This window comes from Asterias amurensis, chromosome 1, assembly GCF_032118995.1.
Source record: "Asterias amurensis chromosome 1, ASM3211899v1".
In the NCBI taxonomy this organism is placed as follows: domain Eukaryota; kingdom Metazoa; phylum Echinodermata; class Asteroidea; order Forcipulatida; family Asteriidae; genus Asterias; species Asterias amurensis.
In genome coordinates, this window is record NC_092648.1 from 33,769,499 (window position 1) to 33,783,107 (window position 13,609).

Consider the following 13,609-nt stretch of genomic DNA (forward strand, 5'->3'; position numbering starts at 1 on the left):
GCAGTTGACAAATAGAAGGACAAGTTCTTATCAGACCAAGGTAGCCTCCCAAAATGTACTCTTCTGAAGTAGATAAACAGCAAACTAGAAAGTTCTTGTCTGAACTCCTTTAGCCTCCCAGGTTTTTCCAAACTATGGTTTTCCCAATATAGTTTGTTGATGAATCTGAACTATAGGCCCTAAGTGTTAGACAGTCTGGGACGATTTTCACAATCTACTCGACAGTTAATCAGCAGACCAAGGTAGTCTGGAGCTTTTATCAAATCTACTCCTCCGAAGTAGATAAACAGCAAATTAGAAAGTTATTGTCCGAACTAGTTTTAGACAGTCTGATGATTTTCCCAGTCTACTCCACAGCAGTAGATAAATGGAAGGAAAATGTCTTATCAGACCGAGGTAGTCTGGAGACTTTCCAAATCTACTCCTCCGACGAAGATAAACAGCAAACCAGAGTGTTCTTGTCTGAACCAGTTTTTGACAGTCTGATGATTTTCCCACTCTACTCAAAATCAGTAGATAAATAGAAGGACAAGTTCCTATCAGACAAAGGTAGTCTCCCAGTTTTCCAAATCTACCCCTCCGAAGAAGATAACGGCAAACTAGAAAGTTCTTATCTGAACTAGTTTTCAAGGCAGTCCAACGATTTTCCAACTCTACTCAAAAGCAGAAGATAGGCAGGACAAGCTCCTATACAAACAATTCTACCTAGCTAGTTGATATCATGTAAGACCAAACTGTTCCCATTCCACGGCAAAACAACTTGAGTTATTGAACTTTTTTTTTCTTCCAGTGGACTTATCTTTCAATACAGATTTTTTTATTTGAATTCCCTGAAATATATTTTACATTATTTCTTAATTTTTGTTGATAATATTATAAGTTATCACACAAGCGTGAGTAGAACAAAATTGGAGGATTAGCGCGTACTTGAAGATAATAACCTATATAAGGAGTTGTCCAGATAAGATAATGTCATTATAAAAAGATGAATCTTTAAGCTAAGAATGACTTTTTGTAATGAAAATTGCTCTGTTGTATAAATTTCTTGAACTTTTTTCTTAAAGATTTTAATTTCCTAGTTAATTAAAATTACTTTAGGACAAGGGATACGAAGTTCAGATAAAGACAAGCATTACAGATAAGACTATATTGAGACATCAGATTACATCACAAGATCTGGGCCAAGTTTCTTAAAGCACAATGACTTGCTGAGCACAAAAAACCTGTGCTTAGCAAAAATAGGTTACCAGCCAGAGTGCCATACAGTTACCATTGCTGTTACTGGTACCCCGGTCATATGAGCAGTATTATCTGCTTAACAGCTTTATGAAATTGGGCCCTGGGGAATTTTTTCTCTCCTTGCAGGTCCAACGCTCCAACAAAGTGCAACCAAAACCGTGACGCAGATTTGTTTGCTCGATCCCCAAAATCACACATAACAGTCTCCTGGGAAATTAACCTCAGTTTACCCAGCATAGAAAAATGCATATTCCACACACACATTCATCAGTTCATCAATGAGGTCACTTTTTTTCATAATTCCCTGACGCGGTAGGCAATATCAAATTCATAGTCTTGAAGTTTTTTAGATCCAGTTCCGATGGATATTTTCGTTTTCACTCATAGCGTGCCTTCTATGCGTGCACAGTCAGTGAGCAAAATCCTTCAAACACGTTGCATATTCCAGGGTTGCAATCCTACAAACTCATCTCAGCAAAACATCATCTTTTTGCACAGCAATGTACTTTGGCATAAAATCTGTCCGCGGCAACTGCGTCCATTTTGTCCGTTTATTTACCAGGTTTTATCATTGCAGCACTGTTGGGTCTATACAATCACCAACAGACAAATTGTCCATAGAAGTTTGGAATCGACGAGGTAATCAGCGAGAAACTCTGTGAGTGCGGTATATTTCTCATCAAAACAGCTTTTTCTTAGCAGCCGTGTATCGTTCCATGTACTGAATTGAGTCAAGAGAATGAACAAAACTTTGTTATGTGCGTGATTCATGGTTAGACTATTACTACAAGTAGATTTTCTGTTTTGGCATTAGTAATTATTGGTTTCCTATTTATACAAAACATCCAAAGAAGTGAGACATGTATAAATGGTTCAATAAGCCTAGTGTACGACATGGGCCTCTCAGAAAACACTTATGCAGTTAGCAAAAGACCTAGACCCAATATTTTTCACAAATAATTCAATTTAGGTTTAATGATTGAATACTCAATATATTTGTAAGCATAGAGTTCTAGAAACCTAGTTAAACAATAAACACACAGATGTGGGTTTACATGTGTTAGTTTTAGACACCAGACCCCAGTTTCATGGCTCTGCTTACCGCAGAAGTTACAGGGCCAAAAAGGCACAGAATTCTATGGTTGGAAGTGGTTACTAAATACTACATAATTCTGTATTTACACAAAAAAACTGTAAACAAAAACACTTCCTAAAAAGCACAGACAAATCTTGTTTAACAGAAACTGGTTACCAGCCAAAATTCCATTAAAGGAACACGTTGCCTTGGATCAGACGAGTTGGTCTTTGAAAAGCATTTGTAACCGTTTGTTATAAAATGCATATTATTAGAAAGATATTTTAAAAGTGGAATATAATGGTCCGCACAAGTGTCACTCGAAATCGCGTGGTTTTCGCGTCGTCGATTAACAATTTCAGGCATTTTCTGGGAGTCAAATTTTTGACTCCCATAAATGGCCGACCATGTTAGTTTGCAAAGTAAAAGGAAAACCACACATTTCGAGGCATGTTCGTGTGGATCATTGTATTCTACTTTTAAAACATCTTTCCAACTATGCATTTTATAACAAACAGTTACACACGCTTTTCAAAGACCAACTTGACCGATCCAAGGCAACGTGTTCCTGTGAGTTTGCAACTGTGCAACTGGTGCACTAATTTTTGCCTAGATGAGAAAATCTCTTGGCCTTTGCAAGGTATGATAAGCACATAATAGAGTGGCAAGGAGTGTCATGAAACTGGGCCCTGGGGGATGAAAGAAACAAGAAACAAAATATCAATCTTTGATCTTACCTTTTCGTAGCCGGGTGCATCATGAAGTTGTTTCATATCAAAAAGATTCCCATCTGTGACCAACAGGGATATAGTTGAGTTTTCTAAGACCCTCTGAGTTAAGGCTGATATCTGAAGACAGTTTTCCTCCAAGCGTAAGACTTTAAGACGTGGACATTCTGATATAGTCTCAGAAATTGCGGAGAGCTGTAAAAAATAGTAAAAAGAAAAAAAAAGATTGTAGAGAAAAATCTTTCAGAATTATTGGCTTAAGACGTAATTTCCTGAATGTTATAACCGATTAATTTAAGTATAATTTTATTTAAAAAAAATTAAATTATAATTTGAACCCAAGAATTCTCAGAAAAGTGAACTTAATCACTGTACTTAGCCAAGCACCACATAAAGAGAAAACAAGAAAGGAAGTTTCAGTTTTAGAAAACCCCAGAGAGTAATTCCAGGGAAAGCACACACAATTACAATCAGCAATGTTATTTACATTTTTTTAAAAGAAAAATAAATTATCAGTACAGCCTTTTTTTACTAAAAGTAACCACAGATTAAATTTAATTTAAGACAAAATAACGACTTTTAAAAATTCATTGCCCTCCCACCAAATCTGAGCTCGGGAACATTTTACGCAAAAACAGTGATTCAGATTACTCACATATGTTAAGATCTAATGACTCAGTAATATCAATTACACATCAATAGTTGAAATTTTAGAAGAGAAGAGAAGAGAAAAAGTCACCTCAGTAGGTTGGAACGCTTCTGCGAAAAATTGAAACAAGTCATCGTCCACAAATCTCCACTGATGAATTATTCGTGGAATTGTGAACCGAAACAAGAAACATTTGACTAATTTCCCTGAAGTATGTAAACCAGAAAGATTTCAAGGGGTAACCTGATACTTGGCTTTTGAAGAGGGGCTCTAAAGGTAAAATTAAATTTTATTATCCACTTATTTTAAAATAGATAGAGTCCTGATGAAGATGAAAACACAAGTCTCTAAAACCTTACGCTAAAATGGTGTAAAATGGCACTTTGTTTGATCCCATTCAAGTGCAATTTTGTTGAAATTCCAAATCGTTTGATGATGTCACAATATCAAGCCTGCACAAGTACATGTACAAAACACCCTTAATAATCCAGACATAGGTGAGCAGCATTATGTAGCAATGTCTTTTAACTAAGAAACATCTAAAGAGCACTGGGGACAAAAAACGAGTCGAGTAATCTGAGTCTCTAGAGAACTCGTAGGTCTACAATCCTCTGTCAAGCGATTCCGTCTACAAATGACAAGGCTTTCCCATAAGCAGAATATGGAAGGAACAGGAGGTGCTTGAGTAATTGTTGAAAGAAACTGCGAGATTCATGATTTCCTGTGACTATAATAAACATGTAATGTACCTCATTGGGGAAAATAGGGCTAGCGCAGCATGCCTTTCCCAACAGAAACTAAGTATCCGCTCTTCATTTAAAGGCACTGGACACCTTTGGTAATTGTCAAAGACCAATATTCTCACTTGGTCTACTCCAACATGCATAAAATAACAAGTCTGTGAAAATATGAACTTAGTTAGTCAACGAAGTTCCAAGAGAATAATAAAAGAAAGGAAAAAACCTTGTTTCACAAATTTGTGTGCTTACAGATGCGTCTTTTAATATATGATTTTAGGGATTGAACAAAGAATTGACTAGAAAGGGATTCGAACCAACGACCTCCGGATTAACGTGCCGGCGCTCTACCAACTGAGCTATCTAGCCCTATATTGGCAGTGTCCCTATTTCTTTGTTCAACCCCAAAAATCATTTCAAAATTTACCCAGTCAGTTTCCCTTGTGGTTTATATTGATATTTGAATATTTGAGTGAGAAATACCTTCTTTCTCAAAAACTAAGTTATTTTAGAGGGAGCCATTTCTCACAATGTTCTATACTATCAACAGCTCTCCATTGCTCATTACCAAGTAAGTTTTTATGCTAATAATTATTTTGAGTAATGTAGAGAGCACCTTTAGAGGGCACACTTTTTTACTTCTTTTTTTCTTCTTGTAGGATTTGCAACTTTCATAAATGGGGAGTACAATAAAGGGGTCTTGTAATAAGCAAGATCGTTTGAGAGTTGTGGTGAATAATTTAAACAGCCAATAAAGGATGATCTCAAATATATAGATATTACAGTTTTCTAATCGCTGGAGTCCATAGGAATCATAAACAAAATAAAACGAGTCTCTTACCACACGTTAAAACATGGTAAAAATGGTTTTTCTACAGAACGCTTCTAGCTAAATTTCTGAAAAACGCGGGGTCAAACAAACCTGCGCGACAAAGGTCTCGTGACGTCAGTGGCGGCTATTTGGTGTGGAAAATAGCGCCCTCAGTTTGCCAAAGCTGGAGAACTGTGTTCAAACCCGATTAGGGGAGTATCGTCACTGGCGTCAAGAGGTCATTATAATAGATAAGCAGTTTTTGACTCTCGGCTGAAAAAAAGGCGTGGCGGGTGCATTTTTGACTCGAGTTATTCATTACTAAATGCAAAATTTGAGAGTAAAATTGTTATTAACCGGTATATACGATGTCTATTTGGCCATAAAAAGGTAATAGTTGAAATATTGAGACCATCCTTTATTGGCTCTTTAATTACATATAAACTGAGCCAGTGGTGTAGCAATGCAAAAGTCTGATCATCTCAGTATTCTCTGATCATCTACAGAAGAAAGCAGGAACTTGGGACCTTCAGTATTGCACAATTTGAATTATTACTATTGTTATTATTTATTCGCCATAAAAACACAAACAAAGTACAAACATATTTAAAACAAAACAAAAGCCAGGGACATATGCCTGTAATTAAAAAAGTTTACCTAAAAACTGTAGCCCGAAGACCTTCAATTCCAATATCCCTGGCCGAATATTAAAAATCTATAATTATTTACAATAAATCTATAAAGACATTAAGAACATTGAGACAAAAACAGAAAGATAATCAAAAGCAGGGACGCACAATGAGTAAAAATGCAAAATAGCCCCACCCCCTCCCATCAGGCAAATAATAAACTTAACCAGCAATAAATAAACATTAAAATTTTTTGTAAAATTGGCAAGAGACACAAAGAGACACAAAGGTTTAAAACGGAATATTCCCTTTCCAGCACTGGCGTAAACAGACATTCTCCTTTTTTTTTAAATCTCTTTTTTTGGGAGTGGGGTCATGCGGGGCAAAGATTGTATTTATCTATTTTGTTTGTTTACTGATTTATTTTCAATTATTGTTGTTGCTTTGTTTGTTGTTGTTTGTTATTTGATAAGTATCCCAGAGAGTGAGGCACCTCTCATCTTGAGAATCTTGAAAAAATCTTGCAACCTTTGTATAGCCACACCACACCTACAAATCTACTCTCTAATCCATCAACACCCTCAAAGCTCCAAAATACACAAACCTCAAAAAATAAAAGAGAAAAAGAAGACTGTAAATTAACCCATGAGCGTGCGGAATTACATCAAACCTCAAGGTGAGCTAAAGTACAAGATGTAATTTGATTTCCTCCACGGAGCCTTGACCCTGTTTTCACAATCTGTCAATTTTTTTTTCTTTTGCAGCCTACAATTCTCGGGGATGTCACGTCGTCGTTGGTGGGTCCCTCTGGAGGAATCTCCTCCTGCCTGGAATGGCAACATGAGAGGCATATGGATAGAGTTTGCCGATGCCTGTGTTTAGGGAAGTGTTACCTGTATTGCAATGGCAACAAAATCTTTATACCTCAAAAACAAAACAGAGCATCACTAGGATGCTTCTTGTATACATTTCAACGACTAACTTAGCAATAGGTTGCAACTATTTCCTTAGTAAATAGGTCCCTACGGAACATCTCACAAGACACATGGGCAAAGAATGTAGTTTGTAACCACAACTAGCACAAATGTTTCATGTTATTGTACACTACTGAAGCCAAAAGTTTGTTTCTGTTCATGTTCCGTTTTCTTGAAACTAAATTTTGCACATGCTTACCCCCTTACTAAAAGTAGAGGAAATAAAATAAAATGAGTTGTTGCAAACGATACCTGGACCTATGGTGTAAATGCAAAAAATAGTTTAATGGCCTGTCATTTTAACCCTCTAGCAGAGTCTGACAGAAAAACCATCTTAAACTGATAAGCCGATTACAAGCCATCAAATGAAATTTTCCAAACTGCACTTTACTTTTTGAGAAGTACAGGGTGTGGAGTAGGCTAGTGTGGAGGCATCTACTTGGACTCCAATCTGTCTAGGCATGATGGAGTCAAAATGGGAGGGGAGGCTTCCTACAGAAGCAGAAACAGCAACTATCTCATTAGTTTACATCAGTACTGTACCTATTTGGAAATAACCATTTCATCTGTGCAGATAACTTTTATAATGCCCCAATGATCCAAAATGGACAGAAGAATGATGTTAAGGTGGATACTATAGCCCTTTTCGAAACCGCGGCTTCGGCTTTGGATTCGGCTTGAGGCTCCAATCTCTCGTCTGAAGCACTGGGCGCGTATACGTAAAGCAGGCGTAATTTTTAAGACAACCGGCGGGGCCAAGCTAGCCTGAGCCGAATCCTAAGCCGTGGTTTCGAAAAGGGCCTAGATGTATAACTCTACCTCGTAATCCGGAGGTCATTGGTTCAAATCCCACTCAAGTAAATAATGTCTTTGTTCAACCCAGAGTACCTAAAAATTACCCAGTCAGGTTTCCCTTGTGGTTGATAACTTGATACTTTTCTTTAAAGCAATAAACCACAAGGGAAACTTACTGCACACATTTAAAAATAATAATTTTGTGAAGAAACATTTGCTGGAGCGGGATTCGCACCGGCAACCTCTGGATCAATGGCACTCTACCAACTGAGCTATCTAGGCCCTAAAAGTCTCCATATTTTGAAAATATCTCTGGTCAGGGTGCCAGTCAGAAGCCAATAAACCTATATGAAGTTTGCACTAGTCCTCTTCTTTTTTTTTTTCTCTCTTTTTTTTTTTGGGGGGGGGGGTCCAAGCACATGCCATTGCACCATTGAACTTCTGCTTAATCAAGCAGCTTAAAACATTAATTCAAGTGTACATTGTTTTTAGCAAACCCATTTGACATTGTCCATGAAGACCCTCTTCAGGCTTGCTCAGAGCATTTCCTCTATTTTTGGTTTTCGCTAAACGATAACACATTTTTCATGTATCTTGAGGGAACTATAAAAATCCATCTTATACTTTATAGAAGCATCCTCTCATAAAAGAATGTCTCGGAAAACAAAACATCTTCACTGGATTGTTAAGGTCTTCACAACAGGTTTAGGTGGAAATGGACTACACATTTGTTACAATTTGACATGTATTTGATTGGTTTGGAACATTACACAGCCCTCCAGCCACATTGGCCTGTGCTGAAGCTAAACAGTCACATGAAATTATCCATGTGATAAAAGCCAATTAAAGGGAAGGTACATGTTTGGTAATTACTCAAAACAAATATTCACTTAAAAACTGACTTGGTAACGAGCATTGGAGAGCTGTTGATAGTAAAAAACATTGTGGGAAACGACTCCCTCTGAAGTTATGTAGTTTTTGAGAAAGAGGTAATTTCTCACTAAAATAATAAAAGACTTCTAGCTAGAAGTCTTTTATTCCTATCTGAAAGCACACAAATTCGTCAAATAAGAGTGTATTTTCTTTCATCATTTTCTCGCAACTTCGATGACCGATTGAGCCCAAATTTTCACAGGCTTGTTATTTTATGCATATGATGAGATACACCAAGTGAGAAGACTGGTCTTTGACAATTACCAAACGTGTACCTTCCCTTTAAAGAATCCAAAATGGGATTGTATAAAAACATCAGAGATTCTTGAGAAACACTGCGATTTCATGACAATTCCTTTTCCCCAACCAATCTTTTAAAATAATAATAATGAAACTTCCAATAAGAAGTAATTTTTATTGGCTAGGTTTATGATTTTCATTTTGTGTGAGCGCATTGATCGGTTTTCTGGAGAAGTGCGCGTTATAAATCCATACTATTATTATTACTATAATGATACCCGTGAAAAATTGATTGCAAGGGGTATGATTAAATGCATCATGGGGCTTATTATGTGATGCCCTTTAAACCAATCACATGACAGAATCACTTCAGAGTAAGGGGCATCCCAAAATATCCTTGTTCCATATTCCTATAACATAAGACATTGAATTAAAGGCAGTGGACACCATTGGTAATTATTCAAAATAATTTTTAGCATAAAACCTTACTAAGTAACGAGTAATAGGGAGAGGTTGATGGTTTAAAACATTGTGAGAAGTGGCTCTTTCTGAAGTAATATAGTTTTCGAGAAAGAAGTAATTTTCAACAAATTTGATTTCGAGACCTCAGATTTAGAACTTGAGGTCTCGAAATCAAGCATCAGAAAGCACACAACTTCGTGTGACAAGGGTGTTTTTTCTTTCATTAATATCTCGCAACTTTGATGACTGATTGAGCTAAAATTTTCACAGGTTTGTTATTTTATGCATATGTTGAGATACACCAAGTGAGAGGACTGGTCTTTGACAATTACAAATAGTGTCCAGTGTCTTTAAGGGGGAGGGGCTTCATCTTCCAGATCAACATCAATGTAATGTTGCACCTTTCTATTTCTTATTTATACCAAAATAATTTTTTTTTAAAGATCTCTTGGACTCTCCAACAGAATTTGCAACTAGCTCTTTTGCTTTTGCACAAACAATCAAAAATTGGCAATTGAAAAAGAAAAAGGTTGAGGACACCAGCTGATTCATGATCAGACATCTGGCCCTTCTTTCACCCATACCTGCAGCTTTTCAGGCTTGTATTGTTATAAGGAGGGCATACAACGCTACAAAATCTAAACAAATAATTTGCAGAAATACACCCTCACTAGTAGTAGCACATTTCTGTTAATAATATCAGCAAATGTGGTGTGTTTCCCATCACAAAATACGCCCTGACATCATTTGGCCTAATTCCTGACTAATTCTCGCTCTATACACAACCTCCCTTCTCATCTCACCCAGTGCCAGTTACCTGTGGGCTGTCTGACAGTAATGTCTTTGCCAAAACAATTCATTTGGACTCATTTCCCCCCCCCCCCCCCCCTCGATCTTGGCCTCTGGCTCCGTTCACCTTGTTACGAGACCCTGGTAATTATTCTTCCAGAGTGATACCCATGGTATTAATTTACTTGGTAGTCCCGTGTCTTAGTTGCTTTTGTACTGTCAGATTCTGTCATTTATAGCAGAGGCAAAGCAGGTGCTGAGTTGTTTTAACAGGACAGGATAAAATGAGGACAGTGGGCTCCACTGTTTGTATATGTATTTCATAAAATGGTGATTTTGACAATCAATAATTTTTACTTGTGGCAAGTGGCTTCCATCAATTACAGTTTGGATAGAGTTACTTCTTTTAGATCTCTTTATAATCGCACACTTATACAGTAAGCTTTGATGAAAGTCATCTTATAATTTAATAAGGGAATCAATGTGTGGTGAAGAGGTTTTCAACTAGTGGTTTAAACCCAACGAGGCCTGGTGGTTCTTAATAGTTTTACCGAGACGAAGTCGAGGTAAATTATCAAGAACCAGGCCTCGGCGGGTTTAAACTACTAGTTGAAAACTGACTCAACACACTTTGATTCCCATACATTAATACCTTTTTCGGTCAAAAAACATCAACACTTTTTGGTCAAAAAGTAAAATAAATGTAAAAATTATAATTGTTCAATGATTTCTTTCCACACATCACCCCTCCAGCTATGAAATGGTAAGGCCCTCAGGTAAACAACTCCTTATAAGGAGATTGCTGTGCACATCGCGTGTATTGTGTGATGTGGCACAACTGTTCCAGCCACTGCTCTCGACCAATAGGAATGGAGAAACTGTCCCGCTTACAACTGGTCATAAACACTGGTCATTATCAAAAGATTAAACACCCCCACGTGACGCGCTCTCCACCAATAGGAATAGCGAAACTGTCTGAGGTATTTATGAATAGATGTTAAATTTGAATCAGGATAAAGAATGGTTATTTTGGTTGTTTACCCTTACACCGATGTGTAGCACTGTGTACTCAGTACTTTCCCAGAGTTCTGTGGAAAAAATCATATTACTTGGGTGGGATTCGAACCTACGACCTTTGCAATTCTAGAGTAATAATTATGCCTGTCATTTTTTTCCAAACTTGGGGCAAGCACTGCGTATACAGTGCTAAGACACATAGGTGTAAGAGTAAAAAACAAAGTTGATATTCATCTTATAATAACGGGTATGATATTTGTTCCTTGGAAAAAGTATGAACAAGGATTAGAGTACAAGAGCTGAACTACATGTACACATGGTGTAGGCTTTAAAGGCAGTGGACACTATTGGTAATTACTCAAAATAATTATTAGCATAAAACCTTTCTTACGAGTAATGGAGAGAGGTTGAATGTATAAAACATTGTGAGAAACGGCTCCCACTGAAGTAATGCAGTTTTCGAGAAAGAAGTTATTTTCCATGAGTTTGATTTCGAGACCGCAGATTTAGAATTTGTAGTCGCAAAATCAAACATCTGAAAATCACACAACTTCAAGTGACAAAGTTTTTTTTTTTTTTCATTATTATCTCGCAACTTTGACAATCGATTGAGCTCAAATTTTCACAGGTTTGTTATTTTATGCATAATGTTGAGATACACCAACTGTGAAGGCTAGTCTTTGACAATTACCAATTAACCGAGGGGTTATGTCACCACAAAACTAGTGATCTAATATTTGTCTCTGTGAAGAGGCTGTAAATTACGAGAAAGTGGAACAAGTTTGTTTAAAGCCATTGGACCCTTTCGGTAAACAGTATTGTCCAAGGCCCACACTTCGTGTATCACAACTTCTATATCAAATAACATACCTGTGAAAATTTGGGCTTAATCGGTCATCGGAGTCGGGAGAAAATAACGGGAAAACCTACCCTTGTATCCGCGCATTTCGCCGTGTCATGACATGTGTTTAAAAGTAAATCCATAATTCTCGTTAACGAGAATTGATATTGTTTTACTGTTTTCTCAAAAAGTAAAGCATTTCATGGAATAATATTTCAAGAGAAGTATTTCACCACTACCTTCCGTAAACCCTGTAAGTTATTTGTAAATCTGTGAACTTTTTTGTTTTTCTGTACCGAAAGTGTATAATGGCTTTAAGTAAAGGAAGAATATCATGCCTGTAATAATAAGCTGGCTTTTACAGAGCGCCCTTTTCCAGAGGTTGCAAAGCGCTAGGATGTGTCCGACACGAGTCAAATCTTATTTGCGAATCAAGTTTCAATGTGAACAACATTCAGCGGAATGTGCTCAGTTTATTGAATTAAGCAGAGAGGAGAAGGGTTAAATAACAAGATATTTGAATCGGGAAATAGAAATCTTGGCTCAAATTTTTTTTCTGATTAATTTGTTATGATTAAGATAAACAACAGGACTAATAGTAGTCAAGGCTAGACATCCAGCTGGATGGCAACATTATAAGGTAATTCTACATGGGAGTGGTAAAACATTGAACCATACAAGCTCTATGGTTGAACACAGCATGCTTTTTACACTTAGGGTTTAAGGAACTTTTATGCCAGATTTTTCACACTCTATCCCTTGGTTTTCCCCTGGTTTTAATGAACTCTTGACAAGTTGCCGCAATTGTCATTACGCCATCCCCAAGGCCCTGTTTCATAGAGCTGCTAAACGGCCATTTTTGTATTAATTTTGTTTTTTACCCATACACCGATGTGTGTTAGCACTGTATACTCAGTACTTCCCCGAGTCCTGTGAAAAAATATCACAGGCATGTTACTCGAATGGATTCGAACCCACGACCCTTGCAATTCTAGAGCAGTGTCTTATCAACTAGACTACCAAGATTGCCCGGTAGCTAGAGGCATTTCGAATCCTATGTTTTGGCAGCGGGTACCGCAACAATATAAGAGGCCATTTTTGTGCTTACTGTGCGAGTTTCCATTTCATAGAGCTGCTAACCGTAAGCACACGAAAAAGGCATGTTAACCTTTTGGTAGTTGCTGTGAGAAAATGAATGATGTAACAATGCAAATCCATAGTGAGCGTGCAGGAAGGCACTAAAAACTAACCTCTACAGCGGTTCGGTAGTGTACTTTTCGTGTGCTCTCGGAACATTCCGGCACGGTTCGCGACGATCCCCCACGCAGCAGGTTTGGGGAGTTGTTACATAAGAGTGGACTAACCACTAGGACCTGGTTGTTAATGATTTCATGTCTAAAAGATGCAAGTACTGCTTCAGACCTCTTTATTCAAGTACATTTGTAGCAGCAGGTTTGGGGAGTTGTTACATAAGAGTGGACTAACCACTGGGACCTGGTTGTTTATATTTTCATGTTTAAAAGATGCAAGCACTGCTTCAGACCTCTTTATTCAAGTACATTTGTAGCAGCAGGTTTGGGGAGTTGTTACATATAAGAGTGGACTAACCACTAGGACCTGGTTGTTAATATTTTCATGTCTAAAAGATGCAAGTACTGCTTCAGACCTCTTTATTCAAGTACATTTGTAG

At 37.4% G+C, this 13,609-nt stretch overlaps 1 protein-coding gene across 1 annotated transcript in view; it reads right to left on the reverse strand.

Moving 5' to 3' along the window:
- Positions 1–263: 263 nt before the first annotated feature.
- Positions 264–13,609, reverse strand: part of LOC139937651 (leucine-rich repeat-containing protein 57-like) — a 49,263-nt gene continuing 35,917 nt past the window's right edge. Inside the window, exons 4-5 of the mRNA XM_071932899.1 lie at positions 3,052–3,237; positions 264–1,960 (exon numbers count right to left, since the gene is read on the reverse strand). Of these exons, the coding sequence (XP_071789000.1) occupies positions 1,919–1,960; positions 3,052–3,237 (228 nt within the window). The 3' untranslated portion in view covers positions 264–1,918. The remainder of the gene's footprint in view (positions 1,961–3,051; positions 3,238–13,609) is intronic.